At 38.9% G+C, this 22156-nt stretch overlaps 1 protein-coding gene across 5 annotated transcripts in view; it reads right to left on the bottom strand.

The window, feature by feature from the left end:
* The window catches only part of LOC137265478 (complexin-like), a 197437-nt gene that overhangs the window by 5164 nt on the left and 170117 nt on the right, over positions 1-22156 (bottom strand). For all 5 annotated transcript variants that reach the window (XM_067800885.1, XM_067800883.1, XM_067800886.1 and 2 more), the window contains 3 exons: positions 9251-9414; positions 8701-8842; positions 3303-3416 (listed from right to left, as the gene is read on the bottom strand). In XM_067800885.1, the coding sequence (XP_067656986.1) occupies positions 3313-3416; positions 8701-8842; positions 9251-9414 (410 nt within the window). In that variant the 3' untranslated portion in view covers positions 3303-3312. The remainder of the gene's footprint in view (positions 1-3302; positions 3417-8700; positions 8843-9250; positions 9415-22156) is intronic.

Genomic DNA, 22156 nt, shown 5'->3' with positions numbered 1-22156 from the left:
ATAGTAACTCTCACAATTTAATGAAGGGCTTATGACTTTCGTAGCACCAAGGTGATCGTAACTAGTCCTGAAGTTGAACAGGTGTACGATCGTTGTGGCACCAACATCGCTTAGTGAAACTTGACCCTGATTTTAGTATTCTAAATGTTAGAAAGATATGTAGTAAAAGGTGGCATCAAACAATTTTCCGTTAAAACAAATTATTGTACATCTTTTATGATATCCATGATGGGGAATCCTTGTAGGAGACGGAGGAATGAGGATGATTTGGGATTTCTACTTGTCTGAAAATGTTGTCACCACAAAATATCCCTGTTTGAGAATACCTGCAATCATCTTGGAAAAAAAGCCAAAGCTTGGAATCTGTTTGTGAAATTGCGACAATGAGAAAATGCTATTTAATGTATGATTAACGATGTATTAGGATGAGCAGCATGTTCTACAGGTGCAAAGGCCTTCATGGGAACATATCAGCAACTGAAATGAAAGCTACTCGTGAGGCTAAATTAAAATCATCCCTGCTGTCTTGCAAGTAAAACAACTCACCTCATCAAAATGTCCCTGACAACCTACTGGTAAGTAATGTCTAACATGTTTAGTTAACATCTGGTGTCATCACTGATATTCAGGGATCCATACACATATTCCAACACATATTTGCCTATATGCCAATGGAACCAATATGGTCATGGTTTCGACTAAGTATTTGTTGGCACCAACCAAGAGCCATTACAATGGTGGATTCAGAGGGAAGGGTTGACCACAGGAGCTATTACTGTTGGATCATGAGGGAACAGACAACCACAGGAGCCGTTTACAATGTCGGACCCAGAAGGAAGGGCAGGGGAGACCACAGGAGCCATTACAATGTCGGACCCAGAAGGAAGGGCAGGGGAGACCACAGAAGCCATTACAATGTCGGATCACGAGGAAAGGGCAGGGATGACAACACTAGCCATTAAAACATTGGATCCAGAGGGAACAGGTCCACAGCAGCCATTACTGTATCAGATCCAGAGGGAAGGGCAGGGAGGAGCCACAGGAGCCATTACTATGTCAGATCAAAGGGGACGGGGAGGGAGGACCACAGGAGCCATTACTATGATGGATCATGAGGGAGGACCACAGAAGCCATTACTAAGTTCAATCCAGAGGAAAGGAGGTGGCTTACAGGAGCCATTACTATGTTGGATCATGAGGGAAGGGCAAGGTGGGCCATATGAGCTATTACACAGTTGGATCATGAGGGAATAGGACCACAGGAGCCATTACTATGATGGATCATGAGGGAAGGGCAGGGTGGACTACAAGAGTCATTACTATGTCAGATTACAGGGGAAGAGAGGTCCACAGGAGCCATTACTATGATGGATCCAGAGGAAAGGAGGACCACAGGAGCCATTATTATGTCGGATCATGAGGTAAGGGGTGCAAGGACCACAGGAGCCATTACTGTGTTGGATCATGAGGTAAGGGGAGGGAGGACCACAGGCACCATTACTATGTCGGATCATGAGGTAAGGTAAGGACCACAGGAGATATTACAATGTCGGATCACAGGGGAAGAGAGGTCCACAGCAGCATTACTGTGTTGGATCATGAGGTAAAGTCAGGGAGGACCACAGGAGCCATTACTATGCAGGATCATGAGGAAACGGGATGGAGGACCACAGGAGCCATTACTGTGTTGGATCATGAAGAAAGCGCAGGGACGACCAGAGGAGTCATTACAATGTTAGATCATGAGGCAACTGAGGACCACAGAAGTCATTACTCTCTGATCATGAGGGAAGGGCAGGGAGGAGAATAGTACCAAGGGCTGGATCGACCTCTGACCATTAGCAGTATCAGTAGATCTCTCAACATACCGGAATCAGTAACACATACTAGTTCTACACTACACATTAGTTCCCACTATAGTGTTCTGTATCAGATGGCCAGTATTTGGATTTGCCATTCTCCAGGCATATTTAACACACCAGTGAATATACAGGAATATACAATCCTGACCTTAGATCTATCGCTGTATTATTGTCATGTTTTTGTGCCATGAAGCTCTGTGCAGTGTCACAGCCGAAGCACAACACAAAACAAATCAGTGAACAACAAAAAAAGAAATCTGTGTATGCAGATAAAATGTCATTAGTATGACAAAATGGTGAAATGTTTTACAACCACATAATAGAATTAATGCACTGCTATTCGATAGACCATCATCTGATGTTAAAAGGGCTTTCTTAAGATTGTTTGTTGTTTAAATCCATGCTCAATATAACGGTCAAGATGACAGCAACCAGTAAATAATTGCAACCAGCAACCTGGACCAGCAATCCAATGTCCAACATTGTGACCAATAAGGAATGTGGTGACACGTGAAAAGGTTACCATGGTAACTAATCAGTTATGTCTCTTATGTCGCTTGGGACCAATTGTAACCTGGATTCATAAGGGTACTTCTTCAAGAATACCTGATTACATGAGATATATTGGAGAGTTATTAAGAATTCTTTGTTTACCTTCACACCCCATGCAAACATCCTTCATTATCAAATGATGTGAGGACTTATTTATCAGCTTGTGCATGATACTGATCATTATGTCTGTTTTTCTTCGAAGCACCATTCAAACATCCTCATGTGAACACTGTTTAGGTCTTAACGAATGTTGTTAATAGGACCAGTAATTTTGTAGAATAATGATATTACATTGATAAATGAGATCTCTTATTGTTTGCCGGCCTGAATGTGTTCCTGTAAACACAATGCCAAGAGGGACAGACAGATTTTATGCAAGAATATATGATTTAAACAAGAGTTATTTCCCTTGCACCACAGACCAAGAGCTGGAGATCACTGACAATTCCAGAATGCTGTTATCATATATATGTGTAACAGCAAAAACTCCAAAAGGTTAACATACTGCTTCCCTGAAAACATGTTCTTTTGTATGTCATTATCAAACATTTTGTTGTTTTGCTCTGTTCAATGCCACACTCAGCAATATTCCAGCTATATGAAGGTGGCATTATTATAAAAACAGCATTATTGAAACAAAAGACAAGCCCTGCAACATATACAATCCACTCTTGAGGTGCTAGCAGGATCTGGTTCAGAAACAACACTAAAGGGTGCTAAAACAACAGCAAACAGCTAAAGCTAGCCTACGACATGCATACATGCAAAGCTGACCAGTCTGTGACCAGACTGACCAGTGTATGGACTGACAGATGGACACACTAGGATGGCAGTATGACAGATGACAGACGGATATGTGTATGCGTGGTTCCACAACAGATCACTTACATTGCACGGATCACTGCACTACACACTTCTGTGTTACCTCCCCTACTCCCGCGGCCAATTTTGTTGGCAGTTCACTCACTTTAGATTGGAGCTCGGTTAAGTTTTTGGGGAAGCCTGGAAAACAGGAAAGGAGACAATGGACACAGTGGCAGCAACATCACGACATCAACCACGACGTCACACACCACCACGACGTCATACACCTTAACCTAGAATCCTTGCGTGCCAGGCAGGTTATGCACAGGAAGCTGCTGGTTTCAACATACAGTCTGTCTTGCTCAATGCACAAGCACTGTCTTCTTCAGTTTTTGAGAATAAACATTGCAGATTTCAAACTTATCTTTTTGCAGGTACTTTAATATTCAGCTCCAGAATGCCTACAACCATTGAACCAGAGTTATTTCAGGTCATGGAAAAATGTTACTATCAAGGTTGGATTCCTTCTTGAGTAAATGATTATCAATGAAACATGTCTTAAATACCACTGTTTTACACAATGTTGGCGTTCTTCAGATGTTCTTACATCTGTAACAGCTGGTTAATGTCTACGTCACTATCAATATCCAAAATGACTGGAATAAATAAATGTATAAGAGCTTTTTCCTTTTTGTGTGAATGTATTTATCACTAATTCCTTGCAGACATTCATATACACCAAAATGTTTCTTAGAATTATAATGGAATGTTGTTCTGGAAACCAGAAAGTTAGTTTTGAAATCTGCGCTTTGAGTTTGTCATGAAGAAAGATGACTGGAAAATTTGACAAAGTAGCAAACAGCAAATAAGACAACAAATGGGCAAAAACAACAACAGAAGCAGAAAAATCAGATTAAATAACACACACATGGCATAATGGAAGGTTTCTCACCCATGTAAAACAGCAAAATATGTGAAATCAATACGAAATGAAATATTTCAACACATATTTATAATGACTGGTTGCAGGTCACTGAAAGGGAAATGTATCCAATGAACAAATTATAATCATAAAATAATCCTTTTCAAACTCATTTTCCGTTTGGAAAAAAACATTCTACCATCAATACAAATGCGTGTATTATTTAAATATGAAAAAGACTGGGTGCTTCTGAATGATGAGAAAGGAAAACATGCATGCAAACTTCTTGAAATGGCATTTTGAATTTGGTAAAAGGAGAAAGAGAGATAGTTCTATGGATGTACAACATGCTTAGTCCAATAAATGTGACATATTGGTGCAGATATCACCGTTATCAAAGTGATGATAAAGAAAGAACTGACACTGAAACAGCACATTCATTAAAAAAAAGCATCATAAATCCATAGAGTTATCTCCCTTGAAAATGCATGCTGATCAAAAAGGCCACGGAACTCTGACATAAATCTCTCAGTATGGCGCCACCTGGGACACATTGACAATGTTTCCAGAAACAGAATCTACTGAATGGATGGGTTCTAAGTAAGATTTCTTTGAACTTTTTAAAACTTATTTTATGTTTATGAATCCACATAACAAATTCCAAATTCAGAATATTTCACACATCTGTAAGCTGACACATCTGACCAACTAGTCAATGTTTTACTGTCCAGTTTAACAATGTGTCAGTTTCAATATACCTCTATTGCATCTGTTTAACTTTCAAATTGTTGCTTAACTGCATACATCATTTCCACAGACAAGATATAACAATTTAAGTTCTGTCTATAAGATGGCTGCAAGAAGACTTTGACGTTTTAGAATAACAGGCATACCTCTCTAATGGTGGCCTTACACTGACAGACTTATATCAGATATTGTTTGGAACACTCAGACTGGCTGCAGTAGTGTAATAAAAACAATCACTGTGAAGCTAAATAATAGTTATAAACCTTCAACAAAGATTGAAACCTTTCAAACTTTATAATATTGAGAAATCACAATGTTAATAACCAAACACTTAAAAGTAAGAATGGTTAAAAAGGAACATTACAACTACCTGAAAAATGAGAATTAAACAAGCCAACATATTACAGAGGATTTTATTTGCTACAGCTCTGATATGGCTCACTGACTTCAAAAAAAGGGAGAAAATCTGTGATTGTTAAATCTGCCTCACTAGCATTACCAGTCAGTGTGACCCAGCCCTCAGCATGCATGAGGTAAACAAATAAGGTTGGAACAGATTTAGCAGTGCCACAAGATGGCCAAAGTCAAACAATAGAATGACAAAAAGTGCTGAAAAAAATATTCATTTGTCGTGACTGCAATACTCTTATTTGTTTTTTTACCTCCTGCCATCTAATTATCAAACCCACTGACACTGGTTTTATTTCAATATTTGCCATGGAGACAGCTAGTTTTTATTTAATGCCCTGTTTTATGAAAAGATTTATAATATCATCTCTTTAATGGTCAACAAGATTTGATTGGTGCTCAAACAGAATAAACACAGAGTATAAAAGAAAGCATGATTATGTCTTAAATATACCATAACTAAGTATGAATAATATTCATAACATAACAGACATAATAACAAAGCATTTTGCATGAAATAAGACAAAACATTTTGCACTTAAAAATCTTGAAAGAAGTTCTTAACAATGAAGAACAACAGGGATCTCAAAATGGTTTGGCAGTATTGAGACAAAATCTACAAATTTCAATAGTGTATCTTTTTATTGTACGTAGATTAAATTAATGACTTACGGATAATGATTTGTGTCATTTTGAGAGCCCTGGGTGAAATCAACTTCAAGTGTGTGTATTGTCTACAAATAAAGAAACTAAGAATGAACAATACTATCAATGAAAGGCAGTGATCATATAGACTCCACAGGGAGTTGAGAATGAAAGTCCACTGACATAGGGATAATGTTAACACTTTGAGCATGCATGGAGAGCATTGATTCATAACATAATACTCAAACCATTTACAAATAAGTGAAATAAAGCAACCAAGATGTTTATAGAGAATGTGCTAACATGTATCATTTCTTTCATTATCTAATATCAATAAGCAGAACTCGATAAAATTCCAGACTATAATTTTATAATCATTTGTTAAAAATGTCCTTTTCTCGTTTTCTGTTTTCAGATTTTCTGTTTATTTCTCAGCCATTAGTGCTCCACATGTATAAATCCTTGATAATCACCCCATTAGACATTATCCTGACATATACTCAAGCAAGGTAATAAAGGAACGTGTGTAGCAAGTCCCATGAGTCAGCAAATCAGATCAAAGGTTTCATAAAATGCTTTTGGCAACCTAATGAACATAAGAAGTAACTTTTCAGTTATTGTTTCAGTACTGACAGCTGAACAACAAAACTTTTCTAAAGAGATCAATTATTTTGTTTCATCAATGCATGTTCCCTTATTTTTTATCATAAGTAGATAAGTAATTCAACTTATGTCAAAACTTGTTCCCTCCGTTTGTTTCCAAATGTTGTCTTCTGTTTTAAGGAATCAGTTTGGGCTGATATTGGGGACTGGTGTTTCATTGATAATGATGTCTATATTATCAAAGTGATGAAAAAATATCCACAGAGACAAAATGGAAGCCATTATGTTATAAAATTAATTATACCACAAAAACATAAGATACGGACCCAAAGTTTGACAGGTAAATATCCACTAGAAATGATAATGATGATGATGATGGCTGGTATGTATGAACAATAATTATTGAATGTGTTGTGTATATTTTTCTTAATTGTGATTTGTCATGCTTCGTTTTCTTATGTAATTCTTTTGTGACTTATGAAACAAAAAAGTTCATATTAAACTCACTGATTTTGAAAAATGCTACAAAATCATATCACTGGTGTCATTTCCCTGTTATTATGCATATTCACTTGCTATGTTAACACAACTATCTTCTAAAACAAATATGTTATGTTCATGAATAAATAACAACAAATACATCTCAGTAAATATTAATCAAACAAACTGAAACTCAACAAACACTTTAAACAAGTTGCCTTGAAGCTTAAACTTCCAGTCAAGTCACTGAGCTTTTGTGACCATTATCAATATCCATCAAGTAGACGACATATACAATGTTAGGAAAATTTGTGCATCTTTAAAATGGGTCAGTTTATCAATCATATGGTAAACGATTTTGCGTTTTTGAATACCAGAAACTGATCCGAATACTGATACAAGTATTATCGTTACATGTCAAAACACATTCTGACTCCTTCAACGACCAATTCATTTTGTGCTGATTCAACAATTGAACTGAAAGAAGGCTGTAAAGATGCCCTGCAAAGGCTAAAAATAGAATAGAACAATTGGTATCTTTAACAGCACATTTCCACAAAGAAAAATTATTGTGTGCTTTGAAACAATGTCCAGGTCATCATTATTTTGTGAATGTTTTGTTTTTTAAAATAACATTTGATCAAGGTATCAATATTCATTTTTACTTAGTGTATGAATAACTGGATACCCAGTGCACCAATATTAACATTCCAATAAATGAACACATGTAAAGGCTTAAGATATCTCAATTCTCAGATTTCAGACATATGAATGCTCAGATTTCCAAAACATCAACTCAGATTTCTGATATTTCAATTTCTTAAGCTTTCAATCAACAACAGCCCTATATCAAGGTTTATACAAAAACATATTTGATTCGGTTTGACAGGTATTGTGGGGTGTTTCTACCTGCTAAATATATATACACAGCTGACAGAGGAAGACATCTATAACTAAACTTTCCCACTTTTAATTCTGAAACAATTTCAGGTTTAATTAAAGTCTAACTTTCCAGAATATATTCATGATATCATACAGTTGCTGTGATGATATATAATACACATCAATTTCTAGTCCGAAAGCTATTCTATGAATTAGTGAGTTAGTTGTGACTAACACTTTCATCGGAGTATCAGTTACTCCATGACTTAATATTGAGCACATAAAGTGATACAGCTATTGAACCAAGTGATACAGGTACTGATACTCCTGACCATGAAGTGACCAACCACCACGGACGAGGTACTGATGTTTAAAGAATCCTAAGTGGGAAGAATATGTCATCAGCAGATCCTGGTAACTAAGGGACACAACTCTGCAAGGACAGTTAGGGTTCCTTGGAATGCTGGACACCCTTCCCAGTTTGAGTTGAAGTCTGACATAAATTCACTACCTTCTGAGGGGATGGTTTAATGGTATCACAAGTCATTAAGAACACAGTGATAAATGAATTGACTAAAATCAGTATTCAGACACAACTTCAGACTATACCCATCAATATAAGACCTACATCTTGACAAGCAGACAAACAGGTCATACAACTCCCAGTATTCAATTATGACCTTGACATTGGTAAAACATTTAAACATGTGACCTTGACATACACATAATCCAGTGTCGCCATGGTAATCTGGTTTCAGACAAAATTCATGCAGCAGCAGAGTGATGAAAATTTACTTGATAACTCGTCGTCATCGGAATCTGCATTGTTTTCTGCCGCAAGTTCTGCTGGCGTCTTCTTCTTGCGACCTATACGACCTTCAGCTAATGGCTGTGCAACTTCTTCTTCAGGAGTCTTCTCCTTCTTTTTCAAGCCATACTGAAATTGATAAAGTGAATTCCTGAAGATGTACACAATTTCTCAGAAAACCATTATACATGGCATGTTGTTTGCTTGTCTTTTGACGCCAGACCCTGAACACACACTCTCCAGATGTTAACGGATTTTGGTATGATGCGGTAGGGGATTGAACCTTCTGCTCATCGGGCAGACAGAAGAGTTGCAAGGCGGTCTCTCGATAGACACATTGTTACATCCACATAATTCACAAATAATCAACCAAACTGTCCCCTGCTTGTAACAAAACCATAAAGAACTTAGCACCTTACCCTTCTTGAATGGACTAAACTGTAACCTGTCTCTTCAGAACAAATCATTACAATGTTCACAGCTCACAAACCTGGTGATCACCAAACAACCTGAAGCATGAAGACACAATTAACAAACCTTGTCTCGTATGGACTGCCGAAGTTCTTCTCTCTCTTCCTCCATTTTTCTATGCTTCTCTTTCCTCTTTTCTTCAGCCTCTCTCCGGGCTTCTGTAATCTCGGGATCCTCATCTTCATCCCCTTCTTCATTCTTCTTCTCCTCATCCTTGTCACCAATTGCACCTGGAAAGATGATCATTAACATCACATATAGTTGGGAAGGGAATCAATGCAATCTTCTCCCAGTGCTAACCATCTCTGGAGGATGACTTTACAATAGACTGCATTATACATAATAGTATAAAATTAGAACAATGACACAGGGAGGTACTCACTAACACAATACTTGTTAGAGATCAAGTGTTAGAGAATAAGCTAAGTCAAAAAATCCATGAAACTACAAAAATTCAAAATTAGTTTGCAATGTCGTAACCCCTCACTTCTAAGTTGGTCTGTTTCTCTGTTAAAACTGTATAAGATAGATACACAAGACAATACAGCCTGACATCTAAATCCTGAGGAATAGTGAGTGAGTGAATTTAGTTTTACGCCACACTCAGCTATATGGCAGCAGTCTGTAAATAACTGAGTCTGGACCAGACATTCCTGTGATCAACAGCATGAGCAGCAAAACAGCAAGAAAATGGAAAAAGCTGCCAATAAATAATGATAGGCTAATCTGTCACCAAACAAAAAGAATAGAACACTTCGATCAAAACTAATAGTCTTGGCTCATTTCATGATCTTGTTATTGTGCCCTCCTGCTTTGGACATTGAAATCACATTATTTATCTTTTCTGTCTTCTCACTTGTCTGATCACAATGTTCACAACTATGCCAACATCAACAGCATCAACAAGCCATCAGTTGCCTATTGAGGGATTAATCCACGAAAGGAGCTCACTGTGTGGAATGGAGCAGAGGGTACCAGGTATTTGACCTTACCAAAGAAGATGTTAGTTAAAAGCTTGTCGCCATTAATTGTTGTTTTAATTATTCACAGATGTTTACTGTTATGTTAATACATGCAATGTTAAGATAAATGGATGTATCATATGCTCAATAACATATGCAGTGTTCTTTTCCCTAATTAACAACAATAGCCATACTATCAGAATTGCGCTTACTGACCTGTCCTAATCTGTACAGCTAATGTGCATCAATGAATTGATTGTGTAGTGGCCAGATGCTGAAACTATGTCTACTTATTAGTTGGTTAAACATTTGTCACGAACTGCTGAATATGTAGTTTAAGGCCTTGCTCAAAATAGTTTTGTTTATGAGTGAGTGAATTTATTATAAACTGTTTTTAGCAACATTCCTGCAATATCACAGCAGAGGACACCAGAACTGAGCTTCACGCCCTGTACACATGTGAGGAATCGAACCCAGATCTTCAGAATGACAAGAGAGTACATTAACCACAAAGCTACATCATCCCCTCTTTTGTTTCTGAACTCATCACAAAAACACTCTAATGCTGCAAGAAACATCCTCACAATAACACCCCATATCAACCTGATAATCTCAACATCATCATCACAATAACACCCCATATCAACCTGATAACCTCAACATCATCATCATCACAATAGCACCCCATATCAACCTGATAACCTCAATATCATCATCACAGTAACACCCCATAACAACCTGGTAACCTCAACATCATCACAGTCACACCCCATATCAACCTGATAACCTCACCATCATCATCATAATAACACCCCATATCAATCTGATAACCTCAATATCATCATCACAAGAACACCCAATATCAACCTGATAACCTCAATATCATGATCACAATAACACCCCATATCAACCTGATAACTTCAACATCATCATCACAATAACACCCCATATCAATCTGATAACCTCAACATCATCATCATAATAACACCCCATATCAATCTGATAACCTCAATATCATCATCACAAGAACACCCAATAATCAACCTGATAACCTCAATATCATCATCACAATAACACCCCATATCAACCTGATAACCTCAATATCATCATCACAGGAACACCCCATAACAACCTGGTAACCTCAATATCATCACAATAACACCCCATATCAACCTGATAACCTCAACATCATCATCACAATAACACCCCATATCAATCTGATAACCTCAGCATCATCATCACAATAACACCCAATATCAACCTAATAATCTCAATATCATGACCACAATAACACCCCATATCAATCTGATAACTTCAACATCATGATCACAATAACACCCCATATCAACCTGATAACCTCAATATCATCATCACAGGAACACCCCATAACAACCTGGTAACCTCAACATCATCACAATCACACCCCATATCAACCTGATAACCTCAACATCATCATCACAATAACACCCCATATCAATCTGATAACCTCAGCATCATCATCACAATAACACCCAATATCAACCTAATAATCTAAATATCATGACCACAATAACACCCCATATCAACCTGATAACTTCAACATCATGATCACAATAACACCCCATATCAACCTGATAACCTCAACATCATCATCACATTAACACCCCATATCAACCTGATAACCTCAACATCATCATCACAATAACACCCCATATCAACCTGATAACCTCAACATCATCACAATAACACCTTATAGTTCCCTGAAAAATCATCACTGTAGAGTCCGATAGTGGCCTGAAACATCATCACAATGGCACCCTATAACTGTCTGATAACCTCAATATCATCAAGCACTCCAAGGCCTACAGAGTTTCTGCTGTCATGGCTGTAAGATGTTACAAAAGATGCAGATGACGGAAAGCCAAACTATCTCACACTGTGTACCTGATCAAGGGTGGATAACAACAGCTGATAAGATGAAATTGAGAGGTTTAGTTCAGTTGGGATCCTTCAAGGTTCCGGAGAAGCTTTACAACTGACATTTATACTCGCCTTCAATATTGTATCTGTCACTGAATGTAATGAAGGGCTTTACACAGAGATTTCTTGCACTGGAACTAAGCTGATACTTAAAGTAGCATCATCTCATGGATTATGATAGCATCACCTCATGGATTATACTAGAAATTTATTGCTCAACTACTTCTTTGGATTATGATTGAAAGAGTGTTACTTACAAACATGAATTGATTATGATTGAAAGAGTGTTACTTACAAACATGAATTGATTATGATTGAAAGAGTGTTACTTACAAACATGAATTGATTATGATTGAAAGAGTGTTACTTACAAACATGAATTGATTATGATTGAAAGAGTGTTACTTACAAACATGAATTGATTATGATTGAAAGAGTGTTACTTACAAACATGAATTGATTATGATTGAAAGAGTGTTACTTACAAACATGAATTGATTATGATGAAAACATAACATGCACAACTGAGCCAGCCACAGGAGGGGAAGAATTTACAAAAGATGCTATGGTAGAGGTGAGCCCCAGGTGCTACTGCTGGTGGTTAGAGGACAGGATACCATGTTCAGCTTATTTTAATACCCCATAAAGATACAACACTATAGCCTATTTTGTAAAGATCTTCAGACAATCATGGAACAATTGTCTGGGGACTGAACCACACACATATATGAACAGACATTTAGGGTATGACATTCTGGGGACTGAACCATGGATGGTCTACCATATAAGCGGACATTCTGGACATGACATTCTGGGGACTGAACCATGGATGGTCTACCATATAAGCGGACATTCTGGACATGACATTCTGGGGACTGAACCATGGATGGTCTACCATATAAGCGGACATTCTGGATATGACATTCTGGGGACTGAACCATGGATGGTCTACCATATAAGCAGACATTCTGCATATGACATTCTGGGGACTGAACCATGGATGGTCTACCATATAAGTGGACATTCTGGATATGACATTCTGGGGACTGAACCATGGATGGTCTACCATATAAGCGGACATTCTGGATATGACATTCTGGGGACTGAACCATGGATGGTCTACCATATAAGCGGACATTCTGGATATGACATTCTGGGGACTGAACCATGGATGGTCTACCATATAAGTGGACATTCTGGACATGACATTCTGGGGACTGAACCATGGATGGTCTACCATATAAGCGGACATTCTGGACATGACATTCTGGGGACTGAACCATGAATGGTCTACCATATAAGCGGACATTCTGCATATGACATTCTGGGGACTGAACCATGGATGGTCTACCATATAAGCGGACATTCTGGATATGACATTCTGGGAACTGAACCATGGATGGTCTACCATATAAGTGGACATTCTGGATATGACATTCTGGGGACTGAACCATGGATGGTCTACCATATAAGCGGACATTCTGGATATGTCATTCTGGGGACTGAACCATGGATGGTCTACCATATAAGCGGACATTCTGGATATGACATTCTGGGTACTGAACCATGGATGGTCTACCATATAAGCGGACATTCTGGACATGACATTCTGGGGACTGAACCATGGATGGTCTACCATATAAGCGGACATTCTGGATATGACATTCTGGGGACTGAACCATGGATGGTCTACCATATAAGCGGACATTCTGGATATGACATTCTGGGGACTGAACCATGGATGGTCTACCATATAAGCGGACATTCTGGACATGACATTCTGGGGACTGAACCACAGACATTGCACCATATAGGCAAACATTTAGGCACTGGTGTCTGAGGACTGAACCACAGACATTCCACCACATGAGCAGACATTCAGGGTATAGGTGTCTGGGGACTGAACCACAGACCTTCCACCATATAGGCAGACACTCCGGGCAGATAAGTCTGTTCACTGAACTACAGATGTTCCTTTATCTATGTGTAAACAGACAACAGGGCCTGGCAGTGTATGGATCAGACAGTTGTGATTTTAAGATGCTCACAATTTACAACAGAAAATTCCACATCTTCTTCAACAACATTTGCCTTAATCTTCTGATGTGGTCACACGATATCATCCTTTGTACATGCAGCCTCAGATGAAAGAGGTCTGTTCTCACTCACCATGACAATATGCAGTTTTGCATCTCTCAGAAAATGTGAAGTTTCTTATAAAACAAGATAAATTTCCTGTCCGATTTCAATCAGCAACAACCAGCTTACTGTGCACGCTGTCATGTTTACTAGTTAGCGCAAGTGATCTGAACATTACCAGATGCCTCACACGCCTCACAGTTGATTAAAACAATCCACGATCAATAGGCCTGATCTATGCACTTAGACATGCTACAAACTTCCAGAATGATGAAAAATGTATGAATTAATCTCCCTTTCTTCCAAGCTTGCCAATCCTGGACATGTTCAGCATGACCTGACCTGACCTTGGTAAACTGAAGCACCAACAAAGCTCAGGTCATGATTTTCAGGCGGTTGTGCAGTTTAATGTACAGCACAATCAGCAATATTCCTGCAGTGTCACTGGAGTTTACAAATAATTAAGTCCAATCCAAAGATTGCCATCATGAGCAACAATCTACACATCTGGGATGTAAAGTCTCCTCTTTGGCTGGTTGACCCGCATATCATATACACATACTGGTCATAGCCTAGCCTGACATACAACATTGATACTGAAGTCTCCTCATTGGCTGGTTGACCCACAGCTCGTGTATAGGTCATGCCCTACAGTATGTGTCTTATTGTGTGATATACAACACTGATACTGAAGTCTCCTCATTGGCTGGTTGATCCACAGCTCATGTATAGGTCATGCCCTACAGTATGTGCCTTATTGTGTGATATACAACACTGATACTGAAGTCTCCTCATTGGCTGGTTGACCCACAGCTCGTGTATAGGTCATGCCCTACAGTATGTGCCTTATTGTGTGATATACAACACTGATACTGAAGTCTCCTCATTGGCTGGTTGACCCACAGCTCGTGTATAGGTCATGCCCTACAGTATGTGCCTTATTGTGTGATATACAACACTGATACTGAAGTCTCCTCATTGGCTGGTTGACCCACAGCTCGTGTATAGGTCATGCCCTACAGTATGTGCCTTATTGTGTGATATACAACACTGATACTGAAGTCTCCTCATTGGCTGGTTGACCCACAGCTCATGTATAGGTCATGCCCTACAGTATGTGTCTTATTGTGTGATATACAACACTGATACTGAAGTCTCCTCATTGGCTGGTTGACCCACAGGTCGTGTATAGGTTATGCCCTACAGTATGTGCCTTATTGTGTGATATACAACACTGATACTGAAGTCTCCTCATTGGCTGGTTGACCCACAGCTCGTGTATAGATCATGCCCTACAGTATGTGTCTTATTGTGTGATATACAACATTGATACTGAAGTCTCCTCATTGACTGGTTGACCCACAGCTCGTGTATAGGTCATGCCCTACAGTATATGTCTTATTGTGTGATATACAACATTGATACTGAAGTCTCCTCATTGGCTGGTTGACCCACAGCTCGTGTATAGGTCATGCCCTACAGTATGTGTCTTATTGTGTGATATACAACACTGATACTGAAGTCTCTTCATTGGCTTGTTGACCCACAGCTCATGTATAGGTCATGCCCTACAGTATGTGCCTTATTGTGTGATATACAACACTGATACTGAAGTCTCCTCATTGGCTGGTTGACCCACAGGTCGTGTATAGGTCATGCCCTACAGTATGTGTCTTATTGCGTGATAGACAACATTGATACTGAAGTCTCTTCAATGGTTTGTCGACCCACAGCTCGTGTATAGGTCATGCCCTACAGTATGTGTCTTATTGTGTGATATACAACACTGATACTGAAGTCTCCTCATTGGCTGGTTGACCCACAGCTCGTGTATAGGTCATGCCCTACAGTATGTGTCTTATTGTGTGATATACAACACTGATACTGAAGTCTCCTCATTGGCTGGTTGATCCACAGCTCATGTATAGGTCATGCCCTACAGTATGTGCCTTATTGTGTGATATACAACACTGATACTGAAGTCTCCTCATTGGCTTGTTGACCCACAGCTCGTGTATAGGTCATGCCCTACAGTATGTGCCTTATTGTGTGATATACAACACTGATACTGAAGTCTCCTCATTGGCTGGTTGACCCACAGGTCGTGTATAGGTTATGCCCTACAGTATGTGCCTTATTGTGTGATATACAACACTGATACTGAAGTCTCCTCATTGGCTGGTTGACCCACAGCTCGTGTATAGGTCATGCCCTACAGTATGTGCCTTATTGTGTGATATACAACACTGATACTGAAGTCTCCTCATTGGCTGGTTGACCCACAGGTCGTGTATAGGTCATGCCCTACAGTATATGCCTTATTGTGTGATATACAACATTGATACTGAAGTCTCCTCATTGGCTGGTTGACCCACAGCTCGTGTATAGGTCATGCCCTACAGTATGTGTCTTATTGTGTGATATACAACACTGATACTGAAGTCTCTTCATTGGCTTGTTGACCCACAGCTCATGTATAGGTCATGCCCTACAGTATGTGCCTTATTGTGTGATATACAACACTGATACTGAAGTCTCCTCATTGGCTGGTTGACCCACAGGTCGTGTATAGGTCATGCCCTACAGTATGTGTCTTATTGCGTGATAGACAACATTGATACTGAAGTCTCTTCAATGGTTTGTTGACCCACAGCTCGTGTATAGGTCATGCCCTACAGTATATGTCTTATTGCGTGATAGACAACATTGATACTGAAGTCTCTTCAATGGTTTGTTGACCCACAGCTCGTGTATAGGTCATGCCCTACAGTATGTGCCTTATTGTGTGATATACAACACTGATACTGAACTGTCTCCTCATTGGCTGGTTGACCCACAGCTCGTGTATAGGTCATGCCCTATAGTATATGTCTTATTGTGTGATATACAACACTGACACTGAAGTTTTACCACAGATTCTTCTTTCCAGTAACAGTTTCAGCGACTCAGACACAGGTCTCTTGTGAGGTGTTTTTTTCCAAAGCTTACCAGTGAAATGTCTACAGAGAACAATCCTTGCTAATAATGGCCCCGTGGCTTTTTACATTTAACTTCAGGAGTTTGTTTTTTGAGTCGATAATGGCAGACATGGATTTTCTATTAATAGAAGAAAGCACATCTGATGTGATTGGTAAAAACAGATTAACAAGGAAGTCTGGTTAAGATGTCTGGAGCATGATGTCATGACTTTACCTCTGTGAGAATGAGTGACTGACGAAAGAAGAAAAGGGGTGAGTGAGGGACTGAGCAAGCAAATGACTGACTGTCAGGGTCTGGTTTTATGCCGCTTTTAGCAATATCCCAGCAACATCAAGGTCCCCATTCCAGTAAGCATGAATGTGTGGGTGGGTAAGTGAGTGTGTAAGTGAATGATTGTGGGGATGCATGAGCTAGGGGATGACTATTATTATTATTATTATACTAACATTTGTATAGTGCCAATATCCAGCACAGCCGGTCCAGGGATGGAGGGAGCGAGTAACTGGAGCTAGTGCTAGAACATTGGTTTAAAAGAAGGATATTTATAGGCAGCCAGGATTCAAATAATTTGTTATTTTTTCATCCACACGAAGTTAGATAACAGACAAGGCTTGTTTGAAGTAATTTTGTTGTCAGTTTTACATGTTTCTTATTCTATTCTGGTTGTGAACAGGTAGGATAAACATGATAAGTTGAAGGTCATGTACCGAGGAAGCCATGAATAAACCATAACCCAACACTAAATCAGCGGTACTTCTGATCCAAATGAGTCTGCTCTCTGTGGCAAGGTGCCGATTAGCTGTCCAAGTCTAGGCCTTGTGTGCATGAAAGATGGATCAACTTTAACTGTAACAGTCATAAAATGTAAGCTTGTCATCTGAGATGAGTGTGATATAACATGTTACATATGGCCACTTTCAAAATGGCATTATGCAATGGCACGAGTGTGTGAGTGTGTGAGTGAGTGAGTGAGTGAGTGAGTGAGTGAGTGAGAGGGCAATGAAACTTCTAGCAACATTTTGGCATTATTACCATGGGTAACACAAAAATGGGCTTAACGAATTTAATCCACATGCAGAATTTAATCTCAACCTTCAGAACGACATGTAGTGTCTTTAAAGATTTTAATCCATGTGGATAAAAAAAATCTTGGTTCTCAAATATCTCAAATAGCGAGCTTCCTCCTAACAAGGATCTTTCATCTTTCAAACATGTGACACATTTGGAACAATTCTACCACATCATTAAACAGCCCCACTCAGCAACAACACCCACAAACTCAACATTTACAAGATGACATCATGAAAGGATTCAGTTGATATCTTCACAAGGATGTCTTACCTGTTATTCCAGAAAGTCATTTCATTACAATACCCTTACACAGGCATTTAGTTAAGTGGCTCCTACAAACATTTTGCACACGAACCGTATGGCTCCAAGCGAGCCAATTAATTAACATTAAGGCCCATTAAGTCAAGAGCAAGGGAAGTGTTGAAATATGCATCAAGTTATTTATTAAGTTAGGAAAACAAAAAACATTACGTCAATTCCAAATGAATTCCAAAGTCTGAAGCAGACGCTAAGCATTCCAGTGTATTGCACAGTTCGATACTGATTGATGTAATGCAGTAATTTTTGTAACCATAACTGGAGATGGACACCATTTCCTTTCACTTGTCCATTTTTACTTTTCCTGTTTCCATAATAAACAAGATCAATGCCAATAACTGTGTGATCACAACTGTCCCATTTGTCTATGTAAAGACTTTGAGTCAAGTATAGTCCCACCTTTCAATGTGCTACTGTAAATCAACTTCTATTTTTTAAATCAATAAAACATTTCAAACCCTACATATCAATACATAAGCTTGGACACAAGGTTCAGTTTACTTTACACAGTGTGATGTGCCAGTGGCATGAGTTCAGCACCAGTAATATTCCATTTCTACTGTGGAATCCTTCATTCTTAAAGCACCAACAACCCCCTGGGTCAACATCCATGACAAGATGTTGCCAGAACTGGACTGTTTGGGCTCCCACAGCCATGAACTGTTTGTACCGAACAGATTGGCTGAAGGCATGAAGCGAAATGCAAGAAGGGTAAGGCAACAAGTGTCACTTCAGCCATTGAACAGACACGAGCGGAGAACAAGCAGAGCCGGCAACAGGTTGTTTTACAGGAGGTCATGCTGAAAAATATCTTGATATTGATTAACTGTCAAATGATAACAAACGGCAAAAACGAAAGTCAGGAAATGTCCATTCTGATGGTGAAATTGTAACAGAGAATGACAAGGTCCTTTGGGTCGTGGTTAAGCTGAAAACAAGAAGCCGCTTCATCTTTGTGAGAGAACAACCATGGCTGACTGCAACAGGTTGCTGGTGCTGAGTGGGGACGGGCAGGCAAACAAATCATTAAACTGATAAAAAAACACTGATCCTTGCATCTGTGACAGATTCATGATGTTGGAAGGAAGCAGATTCTGAGATGAAAGTAAGAAATGTTGGAGACACTTAACAGCCATGTTGCAGCTGCTGCTGCTCCCGCTTATTGTTTTTGACTTTCATTAACAAACAGAAAATATTTCATCCATCATATTTTTATTGTGATAGCTAAGACGAGCTTAAAGCTGTTATAGCGATCTTTGAAGCTAGATTATATACTTTTAGAACTCATGATATTAAATACAAGCGTAATCACTTTCTGGTCAGATGAACCATCACTTGCTCTTCCTCTTGAACAGGGCTGACGTTTCTATTGATGGACTCGAGTCTTTGAGTTCCATCATAAGCTCAGTAGCAGCGTTGATTATGCTAAACTAACCGCAATAAAAATGTTTGGGCTGAGCCATTATGTCTAACCCAAACTGTGTTTAGCAAAATACGTACATATATTCAACTTTCTTATACTTTCTTTATTTTCAAGCTGCAGAATTAGAAGTGTATACAACAGAGGTACCTGTTAATTAAACATTAGCAGTCTGACTTCAACAAAGTCATTAGATGTGGTTCAATTTATGGTTTCTTAGTTCATGGGGTGCTGTGATTATATGCCACAGGAGTACTGCTTTATGGTGTAGGGAGACCAACATGTGACACTGTTTGTCCGTTTTTTTCTTTTATTGTAACGCTCCACAATACTCCAACTATATTGCAGCAGTCTGTAAACAGTCATGAGTGAGTTTAGTGTTAGTTAGCAATATTTCAGCACTGTAAACAATCAAGTCTGGACCAGTCAATATAGTGATCAACATCATGAACATCGATCTATACAATTTGGATATGATGACATGCATCAACCAACTAAGGAACCTGACCTCCCGATCCCATTTGTTGCCTCCTACACCAAGAATGGGTTGCTTCAGACCAATTCTAACCCAGATCTCCAACATGAGAAATTCTAAGCAAATAGTAAACCATCTTTGATGCCATTCTCATAATCAAGAATGGTTATTCACTGGCATTGATGATTTGTATTTACACATCAATCTTGGTATACTACTCTCACCTTGACTACTCATAAACAGGATATTGTAAAACAAGGTGCTCTCATTCTCTCAAACTGGACATCAAGTCCCATCACAAAAAATGACAAGCAAACAAATTGAGACGATGCAGATATTCCACCAACTCATCATGAAGATCCTAAAGCAGACGTCAAGTCACAAAGTTTTCCACATTATGAAACATGGCCAACAAATAAGGGTATTGATGGGTATTATTCTCATCAATGCGCAGTATTTAGAATGGCTTCAGGATGAAGGGTGCCATCATTATGTTCTTCTGCTGTAGTTTCAGACAGACTGGTGCCATGTCACTGCTCATTTGTCAGAGTATGTCTCCGTAATGACCAAGAAACGTTCCTTGCTTCTTCTGTGAACATCAGTCTGGTTGACATTTCCTCATTATCGTAAATTACAGAATTTTAACATTTGTGTTTCTCTATGATTTGGAATTGCAATAATTCAAGTATAAGCCCAGTTAGAAAGCTAACGATCCAGTGTCAAGTGTGTGTTGAGTTTCACACAATCTACACACTTTCAATTCAATCATGGATAATGAAACCACTGATAATTAACAATTAATGAAATCGAAAACAACATTATCTCAAAAGAAACTTTCCCTTGGTTTGCCATTACCCGGCTGATCCAAATGTGTTCAGTCTGTGAAATATATATTCTGAGGTGTGATATATATTGCGTCAATCCACGCAAGTTTAAATTCATCATACAATGTACATAGAAATGTACAAATATCCTGGGTGATTGTAATGACAGGAGTCTCATCACACTGATGTTAAAAACACTGGCATAATATCTGTGTAGGCCCTAAGCAAGCAACAGATATTTTTACTAAGGCAATCAGCCAAACCTTGTGCGTGATATTGGGCACTATAGTTTGAGTTTGATTCATTGAAATGGATCAGACAGTTAAAAGGATGACCTGCCTCAAGGAATGAGATGATTTTTATTCTTACAGAAATACAAGAAACATGATTCCCTTTTCTCAATATTCCTCTCATCCTCCAGGGATGGTATTTCGTTAAACCACCATCTTGGAAGTTCTTGCAATCTCAGATTACCTGCCCTTGTCTTTCATTTTCCATTTTTCTGACCAATCAAATTATGAACTGCTACGAAACCAAAGTCACTACAGTTTCAATGGACATGAAAACAACTCTTCTATCAAACAGATTTCTGTGAGCATTTTCATCTTGCCAGAGACAGCTAAGCTTAGAAAATCAAATTTACTAAAGGAAATACTGGGATTTTGAGAGAGTGAGTGAATCTGGTCTTATGTTGCCTTGAGCAATATTCCAGAAATGTTACTGCGTAGGAGACCAGAAATGTTCTTCACACAGTGTACCCATGTGGGGAATTGAACCTGGGCCTTCTGCACGATGAGCGAACGCTGCTGGGCTAACCCTCTGCCC

Source organism: Haliotis asinina, chromosome 15, assembly GCF_037392515.1.
Source record: "Haliotis asinina isolate JCU_RB_2024 chromosome 15, JCU_Hal_asi_v2, whole genome shotgun sequence".
Classification (NCBI taxonomy): domain Eukaryota; kingdom Metazoa; phylum Mollusca; class Gastropoda; order Lepetellida; family Haliotidae; genus Haliotis; species Haliotis asinina.
This window is presented reverse-complemented; position numbering and strand designations above follow the sequence as displayed.